Source organism: Emericellopsis cladophorae (genome assembly GCF_022114955.1).
Source record: "Emericellopsis cladophorae strain MUM 19.33 chromosome Unknown NODE_69_length_108160_cov_118_120611, whole genome shotgun sequence".
Lineage (NCBI taxonomy): Eukaryota > Fungi > Ascomycota > Sordariomycetes > Hypocreales > Bionectriaceae > Emericellopsis > Emericellopsis cladophorae.
The window spans coordinates 95,288-108,096 of NW_026250994.1; the positions used below are offsets into that span (position 1 = coordinate 95,288).

The 12,809-nt window shown below is 55.4% G+C and overlaps 5 protein-coding genes across 5 annotated transcripts; 1 reads left to right on the forward strand and 4 right to left on the reverse strand.

Moving 5' to 3' along the window:
- Positions 1 to 326: 326 nt before the first annotated feature.
- On the reverse strand, positions 327 to 1,188 carry J7T54_000808 (uncharacterized protein; the record flags this gene model as incomplete). Its single annotated transcript, XM_051509786.1, has 2 exons — positions 327 to 920; positions 973 to 1,188. The coding sequence occupies 2 exons, from the start codon at positions 1,186 to 1,188 to the stop codon at positions 327 to 329; spliced, it is 810 nt and encodes a 269-aa protein (XP_051359275.1).
- A 594-nt stretch (positions 1,189 to 1,782) lies between these two features.
- On the reverse strand, positions 1,783 to 3,320 carry J7T54_000809 (uncharacterized protein; the record flags this gene model as incomplete). Its single annotated transcript, XM_051509787.1, has 3 exons — positions 1,783 to 1,846; positions 2,205 to 2,722; positions 3,270 to 3,320. 3 exons carry the CDS (start codon positions 3,318 to 3,320, stop codon positions 1,783 to 1,785), a joined length of 633 nt encoding a protein of 210 aa, XP_051359276.1.
- A 1,345-nt stretch (positions 3,321 to 4,665) lies between these two features.
- J7T54_000810 (uncharacterized protein) lies at positions 4,666 to 7,425 on the forward strand (the record flags this gene model as incomplete). The annotated part of the gene is made up of 1 exon (XM_051509788.1): positions 4,666 to 7,425. The coding sequence occupies one exon, from the start codon at positions 4,666 to 4,668 to the stop codon at positions 7,423 to 7,425; it is 2,760 nt and encodes a 919-aa protein (XP_051359277.1).
- Positions 7,426 to 7,692: 267 nt separating this feature from the next.
- Positions 7,693 to 9,340, reverse strand: J7T54_000811 (uncharacterized protein; the record flags this gene model as incomplete). Its single annotated transcript, XM_051509789.1, has 6 exons — positions 7,693 to 7,775; positions 7,835 to 7,895; positions 7,988 to 8,391; positions 8,468 to 8,634; positions 8,689 to 9,135; positions 9,183 to 9,340. The coding sequence occupies 6 exons, from the start codon at positions 9,338 to 9,340 to the stop codon at positions 7,693 to 7,695; spliced, it is 1,320 nt and encodes a 439-aa protein (XP_051359278.1).
- A 767-nt stretch (positions 9,341 to 10,107) lies between these two features.
- J7T54_000812 (uncharacterized protein) lies at positions 10,108 to 11,709 on the reverse strand (the record flags this gene model as incomplete). The annotated part of the gene is made up of 2 exons (XM_051509791.1): positions 10,108 to 11,232; positions 11,524 to 11,709. The coding sequence occupies 2 exons, from the start codon at positions 11,707 to 11,709 to the stop codon at positions 10,108 to 10,110; spliced, it is 1,311 nt and encodes a 436-aa protein (XP_051359279.1).
- Between the last annotated feature and the right edge of the window lie 1,100 nt (positions 11,710 to 12,809).

Below are 12,809 nucleotides of genomic sequence, written 5' to 3' on the forward strand. Positions count from 1 at the left end.
ATGACGATACAAGGTGGCAGTAGTAGTATAGCAGATGCTCCCTTTGCTTTGGTACAATATGATACAACACCGGGGCTGCAATAGCCCTCCCTCGCGGATTCTACCCGACTGTGAGGCTCGTAGTACATAGATATAGACACCCTTCCCGACACCCGCCTAGAGAATTCACCAGGACATGCCTCTTGTGGCGATATCCTCTGCGCTGTCGAGTCAATTCCTCCGTTGAGCACTGATTGGGAGAATCGCGGGCGATGACCTCTACCTGGCCATCCGAACATGTTTTCAACCGCGCTCATCAGTCCTTCCCTTCACGAATGCCTCGCTTCTCACGCTTCATTGGCCTCTGGAGTCGACCGCTGAACCTGCGGCGCGGGCGGCTCGGTGCCCAGCACATAGGCAGGCTTCTCCATCAAGGCGTGCGTGACATTGTCCGTCCACTCCTCGGCGTACTGCTGGTCCTGGTCGTTCTTCCACTCGATCGTGACCTGGGCCAGCTTTTCCTCCAGACCGGCGTCCTCGCCCTCGGCCTTGACCTTGATGTTCATGGCATTCCCCTTGCCCATCCCCGCAAGCACGGCCGCCATGTCGGCTATCGAGTTTTTCCTCTGCGCGTTGAGCGCCATGCCGCGCTGGTGCTTATTCCGGTACAGGACCTTGTCCCGGCCCGCCGCCTTCTCCTCAGCCATATGCTGGTGGTCCTTTCTCGAGTATTCTTGGACGGGCTTGATGCGTAGTTCGAGCGGCCAGCTGACTTCGTGGAGGTGCTTGAGTTCGCGGAGCTTCTGGAAAACGGAGCGGCCAATGTCCCCTCCGCCTTGGCCGAATTTGAGGATGGCCATGGGAGACCAGTAGTCTTTGCGCAGGGTCGCGGGCTTGAGTTTCTTGCCGTTGTATGGGATTTGCTTGAGCTCGTGCTCGTCCTGCGACGGTTAGCAATTGCGAACGCAAGAGTTAAAAATTGGATAATCGCACTTCTAAACGTGGTCGGAGCGTGTAGACTGTCTGGTCTGTCCTCCGGTGGCTCCATATCCAGATCTTCTCGCCGTGGCCCTCCTCAGGAGGTGAAGGAATCCATTTCACCTTCTTGATCTCCTTCTTGTACCGCGCGGCGCGATGCGCTTGGCGACACCAGGTCTTTGACAGGCTAATCAGAGGCTGGCCAGCCCGAAACGACGGTAATGCACTCATATCGGCGACGTGCTGTGTGTTTGCGTTGGTACCGTCGATGGCGAGTCCCAGCGTTGGGTCCACGGAAATTCTTCCTCGTCGCGAGGTCACGTGAGCGGGTCCCTGGCGTCTGGACTCTGGACTTCCCGCCATCCTTCAAGCCACGGCCTCACCCTTTCAGTCAGTGCTCACCCTCGACAACAAGTAATTACCTCTCGTAGAATGTGAAAAGTTAGAACAGGTGAGCATTGCCAACATGGGCCTACATAGCTCTCAATCAGTTGGGAGAGCCACGATCCGATTTGCTTGCCTCCGAGCAACGAACACCGGCACTCAGCTTCTCAATCATACCGCGGAGGCTGTCGCCAACTGCGTACCTACCTGGTATGGTTATTCTCCAGCACCTACCACAACTCTGCCGCTCAAAGGTCGCCGTCGTGCAGGTATATAGCTGGGATGCCCAAGCAAGGCTGCCGCTGACAGTTGTTGAGTCTCTGCCGCAGCCCCGACACTCATCAGGTAATTATGCAAATATGATTCACATGAGCTACGCTCCAGCGCATATCATTTTCTTGAGTACATTGACCATTAAAGAAAGTAAAAGACATGGACAGGCTACAGAAAATCCCCGTTGAGATCCTTTTCCTCGTGGTGCAGCATCTCGAACTGCGAGAAGTCGCTTCAGTGGCACGCACATGCCAAAACATAGCCGCGAAGCGAAGACGACACTTCTACCATTGCATCAATGCGCCAGCATTCAGACGTGCCGCTCGATATGGAGGAATTTGCACTATCCAAGGTGCACAGCATACTGGCGTCGACGTGCCGTACGGCCTTCTGCTACCTGTGGCGATAGCGCGCAGACAATCAGCCTTTGTCGACTTTTTGCTCTAGGGGCCGGATCACGCCAGATTATGTTCGCGCAACAAGACTGGATGCCTATGGGGGCAGAATCGCCCTCTCCTGGGCTGCAGCAGTTGGGCCCTTGTCGCTCGTTGAGAGACTGATGGCGATGCCGGGCGTTCATGCCAACTTACGCGACTTTCACCAGGCCACGCCGTTGCATCGAGCCGCAGCACATGGCCATTTGGACATTATGACTTATCTCCTTGATCATGGTGCCAACTTGGACGCAAAGACCAGTGGTGCCAATGCAACACCGGTCACGCACGCCTGCATCTCGAACGCGAAGGAGGATACCAAGATCGCAGTCGTTGCTCTTCTCCTCCGTCGAGGCGCCGACGCGGAGAGTTTTGACACTGTCGCAAGGAAGACAAACATCTGCCATGCGCTTGACCGCCATCACTATCGCCTCGGACAGTTTCTGCTGGAGAATGACGCCAATACCGAGGTTTTTCGTGGACCTCCTGGACAGGCACTTCTGGCCACTGCAATCTCCTAAGGCGATGACAACAGTGTTCGGCTCCTGATTGATTGCGGCGTCGGTTTCAATGAGCACGGGCCACGGGGGTCGGTGCAATACCTTGAGCTGGCCATTTCTGCGAGGTCTATGTTTGCGGTCGAGGTCGATAGAACCAGCACCATGAACCTGCTCCTAGAAAAGATCTCAGGCCAGTCGCCTCCATTTTTTTGAACGGGGGTCGTGCCCGGAGTTGGATCGGGCACTAAGAGTGGCCATCGCACGCCGCCAATATAACCTAGCTGCTCTGCTTCTGGCGTCCGGCGGAGACATGAATGCTGCAGATCGCCGTGGTTCCACGCCGCTCAACATCGCCGCCACGGCAGAGCCGCCTGATTCACCCTATGGACACGGTTTTGGACCGGAGAGCGCTTATGGTCTTGTACGAGCCATGCTGATACTCGGCGCAGATCCCCTTGCCCATCCTCCAGGCCAAACTCCATTGCACGATGTTTGCCAAGATACATCGGCTTTGCATGCTGCCGTATTAAGAGGCAACAACGTGCTGCTCCGTTCTTTGCATAGAATGGCTTCGACAGTCGCACACGGCGAAGGGCGAAATACAACGAGTGCTCTTCACGCGGCATGTGTGCATTATAAGAGTCACGTGGCCCAATATCTTCTGGAAGCGCATGGAGCTGATCCGTCAAAGAGAAATGGCAGGGGCAAGACACCATTGCACCTTGTTGCAGACCATGGCTACCATGAGCTTGCAAGGTTGCTGGTCAAACATGGCGCCGAGGTTGACGCAAAAGACAATAAAGGTTCGACTCCTCTTTTTCTGACATGCGCAACAGTGCATGAGCGCGTAGCTCGTGTGTTACTGGAACGAGGTGCCGATGCCACGAGCTCTAGCCGGCAAGATCGCATTACTCCTCTACATTGCATCGCTGGACGATGGGGCTCTTTTGAACTATTAGACTTGCTCATACAGCACGGCGCAGATGTATGCGCTGTCACTGAGGAAGCAATGACGCCGCTCTTTGCGCATTGGCGGCTTGGGACGAGGATGGAACTAATCATGCGGAGCAGAGTCTTAAAGATTCGACTGCTAGTCAAGCACGGAGCAGTGACGCATCTGCTATTCATGCATCGACTTGCGATGCTCAGAGAACGGGTCAGGGGCACACCAATGGGCGAAGCGTTAACTTGAAGTGGTCGATCATTAACAGTCAGATCAGGGCTTCATCAACCCCAATCGCCCTCAATCACGCACGCACTAACTCGACCTTGAGCCGTCTCACATTCCCAGACAACAGCCAACAGCCACAACGGAGAGAGACTTGAAGATTGTAGCTCAAAGCTGCTGTTGACGCCCGCAGGCTTTGGTGGAGGTAAAGTTCTAGTAGCTCTGGCTCAATTGAGGGAGCTTCGAGTCATTCCTACCAATCAATTCGATAGCGGAAAGTCAGCTCCCAAGCGACTGTATAACTATGGAGAGCTTTCCTTTCTTAATCCAAACTCTCAGTACTCATTTTGCCAGTCGTCCTCCGCTCACATCGTGTTACATGGACGCGATCGTGAAGAGCGAGTGACTCTTGCCCCGCATCACCAGCAAATGCAGCTGCCAAAATCAGGTGACATGAAGTTGACCTGAACGACTTGGCGAATTAGATTAAGGCACTGAAGGCAACACCCCACTACCCCCCACTGCGGCCCGAGGGCTACGAGTGACATCACTCGCCTGCTATTCCTTGGGCTTCTGGCAGGTTCTCGCTAAGTCAGGTAGCTACTGCCAACTTCCAGACTATCCGACATCTCGCTCAAAGCCTCCAGTCTCTGGAAGGGTCGACTAGATCATACCAGACTTTGTTGGTCGAGAGTATAATACTTCCCCGTGCAACCCAAACCTTCAACCCGCATTCCTCCTCTCTATCATACTCAAGAACATCAAGCGGGTCAATAAACGTTCGAGCACAATTCACAACGCACACTCACCGTCATACACAAGTGTTCATACTTTCCACTCGTAACTGGATCAGTTCATACAAGCCCAAAATACACAGAGTATAAGGCTTTCGAGCCTATACTGAGCAAATTCATCTTACACACCTCTTACCGCCACTATGAATCCACGCATGGAGTTCACCGACCGGGCGCAGAAGGCTGTTGAGGATGCCATGGCTCTAGCTGAGCAGTACGCTCACTCACAGCTGCTCCCGATACATCTCGCTGTTTCACTCTTGGATCCTCCACCAGACCTGTCCAAGGACCAGCAGAATGGCCCAGGACAACCCGTCACTCTTTTCCGGCAGGTTGTGGAGAGGGCCAAGGGTGACCCCCAACTTTTTGATCGCGCCCTCAAGAAAAGCCTCGTCCGTCTGCCCAGTCAAGACCCTCCTCCAGAGCAGGTATCCTTAGCACCGTCTTTCCACGGAGTGTTGAGGAAGGCTCTGGAGCTCCAGAAGGTGCAGAAGGACACGTACATCGGCGTCGATCACCTCATCACCACGTTGGCCGACGAGCCTAGCATCCAGGCTGCCCTGAAGGAAGCCAACATTCCCAAATCGAAGCTATTGCAAGATGCTGTTCAAGCCATCCGCGGCACCAAGCGTGTGGACAGCAAGACTGCCGACACCGAAGAGGAAAATGAGAACCTTGCCAAATTCACCATCGACATGACAGCCATGGCACGGGATCAGAAGGTTGACCCCGTCATTGGTCGTGAGGAAGAGATTCGCCGAGTTATCCGAATTTTATCGCGGCGAACCAAGAACAACCCGGTCCTCATTGGTGAGCCTGGTGTCGGAAAGACCACCGTTGTGGAAGGTCTCGCACAGCGTATCAACAACCGCGATGTGCCAGACAACCTGAAGCACTGCAAATTGCTATCTCTCGACGTTGGTGCCCTGGTTGCTGGTAGCAAGTATCGCGGAGAATTTGAGGAACGCATGAAGGGTGTCCTGAAGGAGATTGAGCAGTCAAAGGAGATGATTGTTCTCTTTGTTGATGAGATCCATCTGCTCATGGGTGCTGGCTCCTCAGGGGAGGGAGGCATGGACGCCGCCAACCTGCTCAAGCCGATGCTGGCCCGCGGACAGTTACACTGTATCGGTGCAACCACACTTGCCGAGTACAGGAAGTACGTCGAGAAGGATGCCGCCTTTGAGCGACGTTTCCAGCAGGTTATTGTCAAGGAACCCTCCATTCCTGAGACCATCTCCATCCTCCGTGGCCTCAAGGAACGGTACGATCGACACCATCGAGTCACCATTCTCGACAACGCTCTGGTGGCCGCAGCCAACTTGGCTGCCCGATACTTGACTTCGCGACGCATGCCCGATTCCGCCATTGACCTGGTCGACGAAGCAGCCGCGGCCGTTCAAGTGGCCCGGGAGTCACAGCCCGAGATCATCGACTCTCTTGAGAGGAAGCTTAGACAGATCACCATTGAGATCCTTGCTCTCGAGAAGGAGAAGGACGAAGCTTCGCAAATCCGCTTAGCAACCGCCAAAAAGGAAGCCGCCAATGTCGAGGAGGAGTTACAGCCTCTTCGCGAAAAGTACCAGAGCGAGATCAAGCGCAGCGAGGAGATCCACCAGGCCAAGGTGAAGCTCGATGAATTCGAGAAGCGCCTGGAGGACGCCATGAACATGGGTGATCATGCCAAAGCAGCTGATCTCAAGTACGGTGCGATTCCTGAGCAGCAACAGCGCATCAAGATGCTTGAAGACCGCAAGGTCCAGGCCGAGGCGGCTCTCAACGCTGCCGGCGGAGACACTGGCACCTCCATGGTGACAGATATTGTGACCGCTGACCATATCAACGAAATCGTCGCCCGCTGGACCGGCATCCCGGTGACGCGTCTCAAGACCACGGAGAAGGACAAGCTCATCAACATGGAAAAGGTGCTCGGAAAGACAGTTGTTGGCCAAAGGGAAGCTGTCCAGTCTGTGGCGAACGCTATTCGCCTGCAACGCTCCGGACTGGCTAACCCCAATCAACCCCCAAGTTTCCTCTTCTGCGGCCCGTCAGGTACAGGTAAAACTCTTCTTACCAAGGCCCTGGCCGAGTTCCTCTTCGACGATCCGAAGGCCATGATACGCTTCGACATGTCTGAGTACCAGGAACGTCATGCACTGAGCCGAATGATCGGTGCGCCACCTGGCTACGTCGGACACGATGCAGGTGGCCAGCTCACGGAAGCTCTCCGCCGCCGACCTTTCTCCATCCTTCTGTTTGACGAGGTTGAGAAGGCCGCAAAGGAGGTCCTCACGGTCCTCCTGCAGCTCATGGACGACGGACGCATCACAGACGGCCAAGGCCGAGTTGTCGATGCGAAGAATTGCATTGTGGTCATGACATCCAACTTGGGTGCTGAGTACCTTACGCGGAGCAATAAGGAAGGACGTATCGACTCCAGCACTCGAGAGTTGGTCATGGGGGCTCTGCGGAATTACTTCCTGCCCGAGTTCCTCAACCGCATCAGCTCGACTGTCATCTTCAACCGTCTGACGCGGGCCGAGATTCGGCGCATCGTCGATGTTCGTCTCAAGGAAATCCAAAAGCGGCTGGAGGACAACGGTCGCAAGGTCTTCATCGATGTGTCCGACGAGGCAAAGGATCATCTTGGTGCCGCTGGCTACTCGCCCGCCTACGGTGCCCGTCCTCTGCAGCGTCTACTTGAACAAGAAATCCTCAACAAGCTTGCCATTCTCATCCTGCGCAACAACGTTCGCGATGGCGAGACTGCGCGCGTCGAGCTTGACGATGGACGCATCGTTGTCATTCCCAACCACCCTGACAGCGATACTGGAGAGGATGAAGAGATGGTGGACGATTCGGATGCAGTCGAGGAGATTGCTGGTGATGGTATGGAGGAGGATTTCTACCAGTAGACCACTGTGTAGGTGGTCATTGCTGACACGAAGATACGACATGATGAAAGGCGTTCCGGGCATAGCACTGGGTTTTAGCATTGGCATACGTTTAAAGTTATATTCAATCAACGTAAATATTGGAACAAGATTCATATTGCCGCTATGACATTTCCATAATCTCTCTCATGTCTGATGTCCACATGTCCTTTTCAGGGACACTCCCAGGAACACATCGTTACCATTGTCCCAGCCCAAATCGTCCAGGAAAGTAGACCAGTCAATGTCCTAAAAGGGGTCCATGATTCTAGGTGTGTACGTCACCTCCTGCGGCGGCGCGGGCACCAGGTTGTCTACCGGTCGTGGAGGTTCTGCGCAAAGCAAAGTCAGTGCATATTCCAGTCACTTCGTCATCCCACTGTCAACTCACGTATCGCTTCCACTGCCTTTCTTGAGCCCTCGGAGCTCCTCTGCGCACTGTGCAGTGTGGTCTGGAACCTGTGTAGACACCGGAACAGTGCGCAGGCGCCGAGCCGGTTGGGCCATGCCTCGGTGGCACGGTCGCTCTTGGGCTCTAGGTCACGGTACTCCAAAAGCCCTGCATGAGCGTCGCGGCGCGGAACGCAAGGTCGCCATCGCGTATGGAGCAGGCGATGACGGCCGCGTGGCACTGGTTCATGAGGTGCTGCTCGGGCGTGACGCCTTCTGGTGGCGCGTCGAGGGGCGGCGGGTGGTGAGAGTGGAGGGCGGATACTAGTAGGACGCCCGCCGTGACGATGGTGTGAAAGACCCATAGGGGCGCGTTGGTGAGAAGCTGGATGCCGGGGATGGCTGTGAGGGCGTGGGCTGCGGCGATGACTTTCTTGGCGGTGAGGAGGGCGCGGGTTGTGTGCATGGCGAGGTTGGGCGAGGCGTCGTCGGGGGGTTGGCAGAAGTGGTATGCCTGTATCTCTTGGTGGGCGGCGAGGAGGAGGAAGCGCGTGAGCTCTGTGCACGTTGTGTGTTAGCCGAGAGAATGCCTCCCAGGGTGCGGCAGAGGTGACGAGGCTCTCGACGACGTGACCGCTAGAAGCGATGTGGGATGCAATGGCGAGATGCAGACGATTGAGGTAGCGCTGGATGTCGAACATGGTGATCAGATCTACCCACTGGGGCGCGGCAAGGGCTTGCTTCGCTGGCCCATCGTTGAGCTGGATGGATGGCGGAGGATGCCCGAGAGCCGCTGCTGTTCTGACTATTGCTTCAGTATGCTCCTCAATAGGGTGATGATGAAGCTCGGCGTACCTTTGAGCCAGAGAGCACGTCATTAGCCACGTGCAGGAGGCTTCCTCGTCTGTCGACGAAAAGTGATCCCTTGCGCCAATGCGGAACTCTGGATGGCGGCCCTTTCCCGTGTGCAAGCCCATGGACAGGCAGAAGTTGAGAGCCGCGCCCGAAAGGACCACGGACGGGTTAGTTACCAGGCGGATGGTCGGCAGCGGCCACACGCAGATGATCAGCATGGCATGCACGGCCTCGATGCCCATGAGTGGGCTGCCCGGAAGCGTCCAGATCTCTTTTGACAACCACTCGACGAGCGCGTCAAATAGATCTGTCGAAGTTCCGGCTCTGTGGTGCCGGCGCATCACGACGAAGATGACGATCCAGAAAAGCGCAGGGCTGGCCGCGTAGCATTCGTCTGGGTCTCGTTTGGCGAGCACCGGTACGAACGGATGGAAGAGCTCGAGATAGCTATAGGTTTGAGCCAGGGCTGTGGTTTCATTGAGCGGTGGACCTACGTATCAAAGTACCAGTCAATGTCTTCACCCGTGACAAGGTGAGAGTCAAGGGTCCGCGGTTGGCTGGGACTTGCTTTCCAAGGCCTTTGAGCGCGCGCAGGCAGCACCTGGCATCTCGACGCCGCAGCACGAGCATCCGCAGTGGCTGCTGCTGGCATCGGGTGTAAAGATGACTTGTGTGCAATGAATGAATGCGAGTTGCTAGAATAAGAGCCGATCCTTGGACTGGATGGTCGTGGTGGGGGTGCCCGCTGCTCATGTTGCACGTTCGGCAAAACAGCTTGTTTGATAGTGTCCAGATCCTTTTCCAGCTTTTCTATCTTGCTGTGCGTGTATCAGAAGGGAGGGGCAGCTCAGTGGCATCTGCTTGAATACTCGCCTCCGCTTTGTTGTCCGCCTGTGCGACTTGTTCACCACACACGAGATGCTCAGCTTGGCGCATCTTTGACAGGGATCGCCCGGAATTGGACTGATCCTGCATTTGACCTAGATGCCTCAATTCAATTAATCGGATTGATAAGGGGCAGACATGAACAGCACGGGATAGTACCTTTGAGTCGCGACAGCTGACGCACGCAATGTTGCGTCGTATACGCTGCTCGTCATCAGGCGAATACCCGGTGTTGGCAGACGCCATTCTGCTACGCTCGCAACGCAGTGCACATAAGTGGACACAGATGAGTCTTTCCAGAATTACATCTCGACAGTACAGTTCACCGTGTCTTACTGATACCCAACGAGTTGAGATATCGCGAGCTATGAGCCTGTGATGCGCGCGAATCGAGCAGCATTGACGCTTGTGTCCGAAGTCCGGACTCCGAAGCGCGGCATAAGGTCACGTGACCCTCTGGCACGACACACGAACCTCTGAAGGCTCATCTATTGAACTGCATGCTCTATGATAGATGCCGTCCATAGAAGAACCTCACCGGCTCTTCTTTTCCACCTTTGCAGCCCTTGCCTCCTGGTCGCTGTTTGTCTGCGCCCGGACCAATTGCCAAAGCACCCACAGGAATCCTAGCCCTACAACAACCGCAGTACCAACACCAACCCAAGAAGCCGCTTTCTCGTCAACGACAGGCACCGTGATGCTAGTCACCAGCCGTCCGTCACCTCCGCTGGCTGGCTGAGGCGTGACATGCCAGTACACCGTATCGTCATCGAAGAGGTCATCGTATCCCAGACCAACCTTGTCAAAGGGGTTGATGGCAAAGTTTGTGCCTTGCTCTACAGGGCATGCCCAGAAAACCACTGGGTACGCCACGTGGATGTCCCGCTCACCGGTGGCCGACGGCTCGAGGTACCTCAGATGCAGTGGTACTTCGACCGCCCACTCCTCCTGCGTCGTACTTGGAGGGGCGAGCTCGACGAGAATGTTAGATCCCCATGTTTCCGTTGTATAGGCTGGTGCCTCGAGGTCTACTGGAAGGCTAGCGTGCCGCAGGGCGGTCAGATTTTTCGACGCCATGAACAAGTTGTCGTGCAACTGGTATCGGTCGGCAAAGATGGTCTTTGGGAGGGTCAGGAAGGCGTAGGAGCGGCAATCCTCTGCAGGCGCCTGACTGCCGCTCAAGCTGATCCGTATGGCCGGGTGCAATCCAGTCGGTTGGGTAAAGGTGGCTTGGAATAATTGCTCAGCGGATCGATGTCGTTCAGCGAATTTGAACAGCGTGGGCGAAGGTCGCTTCGAGTCACCAAGAACAAGGGTGATGCCTCCGAGCCCAATGTCGTGTTCCTCCATGCTAGGAGGGGAGCCACGCGCCATGATGCCGACTTCGGTCCTCCGCCCATCGCTCGAGGTGATATCCAAGGTTCTCTCCTCGAGTGGCCAGAAGGCTGTGATCTTGGCGACTGGTTTCTCGGCGTCGTAGGCGAATTCCAAGCTCGAGGCGTCGTTGAGCTCTCGAGCCCGGGCCCGGCATTCCTCATCGTCACCGCAGATATCAGCATATGCTTTGAGGATAAGGTGAGAATGGTCTAGGATTTGGTAGAAATAGTGCGCGTCGCGTGGCGTATTTTTGTTGTTCTTGCTCGCGACGGAGGTGAATGCCTAGGACCTAGTTGAACAGCATGTCCCGCCATGGGAGGAGATTCTCGCACCTCTTGTGACATGCAATCTAAAGACCCAAATGCCTGCAGAAACTCGCATATTTTTTTCCTGTGCCATTGTTCAGTGACTCTTCGTAATAGGGAGCGATGTATGCGCGTGTATGAGGCTGGCCTACGGTTCAAGATCAGGCTCACCCTCCTTCAGGAGAGAATACGACACATGCAAGCCGGGCGAGAGTCGCGCCGCATACGGCTCAATAGTCTGGTATGGCTCCGTGCTCACCCAGCGCACATGTAAGGTCTGGAAATCCTGTAGCAGGAGGGATACATGGCTCGGCAGCTCATCCAGGGCGGCGGTGAGGCGGTCCTCACGTGCTGCTCCGATGGCGGGCGCCTTTAAACGTGCAGGCTCCAAGACGAGCTCGGCTGGGTCCACGCCCTCCTCGGGACTGTGTATAAGCGTTATCCTCTCGCGCATTTTGAGTGTGGTGATGGGTGATGTGTTCACCGGGCATGTACCCAGGATGCGCGAGTATTGGTTGCGAGACGGATGCCACGATGTCCAAGTCACGGTCACAGTCGACAGCTGGATCCGCTTTTCCTGTCAGCGGCCTCCATCTATTCTAGCCTACCCTAGACCAGCTGGATCTAGAAGTGTCCACATACGGATTTGCAGAATAACCCAAGACGTGTTGTTTCCAGTCCATGTCTAGCACTACGCGCGTTTTGCAGAGAGAAATTGCCTCTCATGCACGTTTAGTTGCGTGATATTCGTGTACATCAGTAGTCAGGGTAGCATCTGGATGAGCTGGCGATGCGACCCTACTGACAATGTCACCCTCAATCGCAGCCCTCATCTAGGTCATGCAAGCATGGCACAGTTTCATGTTGAAACTGCCCCCTCCCTGAATCCCAGTAGATTGGAAAACACGGCAAACGATGCATTTTAAAGTTCTGAATCTCCGACCATTGCTTTTGCTCCCTGCCCGGGCCTGCCGTTTCTTCGCGTACCTTGAAGTATGCATGGACATGTCTGTGTCTATGTTTGCGGTGCTTGTCAAGCCCAACATATACCGAATACATTCATGTTGTCAGCGATTACGACTATTGCTCGTGGACTGCGGCAACTACCACTGCCACGGCTGCCAGGTGTGTGACAGAGGACTTTTCTCAAGGACGTACGGTGCACCCTGAAATGCCATAGGTTAAGCACGTATGTAGATGGGCCTCTGCTGAGATCACGAGGGAAGAAGCATGGAACCTCGAATCGTGCTTGTCTGACAAGACGCTACGACCCGCTCTCAGAGACCAGATATGCAATGTGATAGGCTCGGAGCGATCAATTGCCGGCGGAAGAGGCGCATGGGCTGCATGTAGTCTGGGAAAAGAAATGTGGTCCTTTCGAGGCTCCAGTCCATGTCTCCATGTCCCTGCAAGTGGCGGCATCGCTTCTCCACGTGCGTAGGGGGGGGGGGGGGGGGGGGGGGAAGACCTGTCAGCTCATGACCAACCACAACTAGGTACACCCCATTACATGGTAAAAAACCACATGTGCGGGGGGGGGTTTGTGATGTCCGC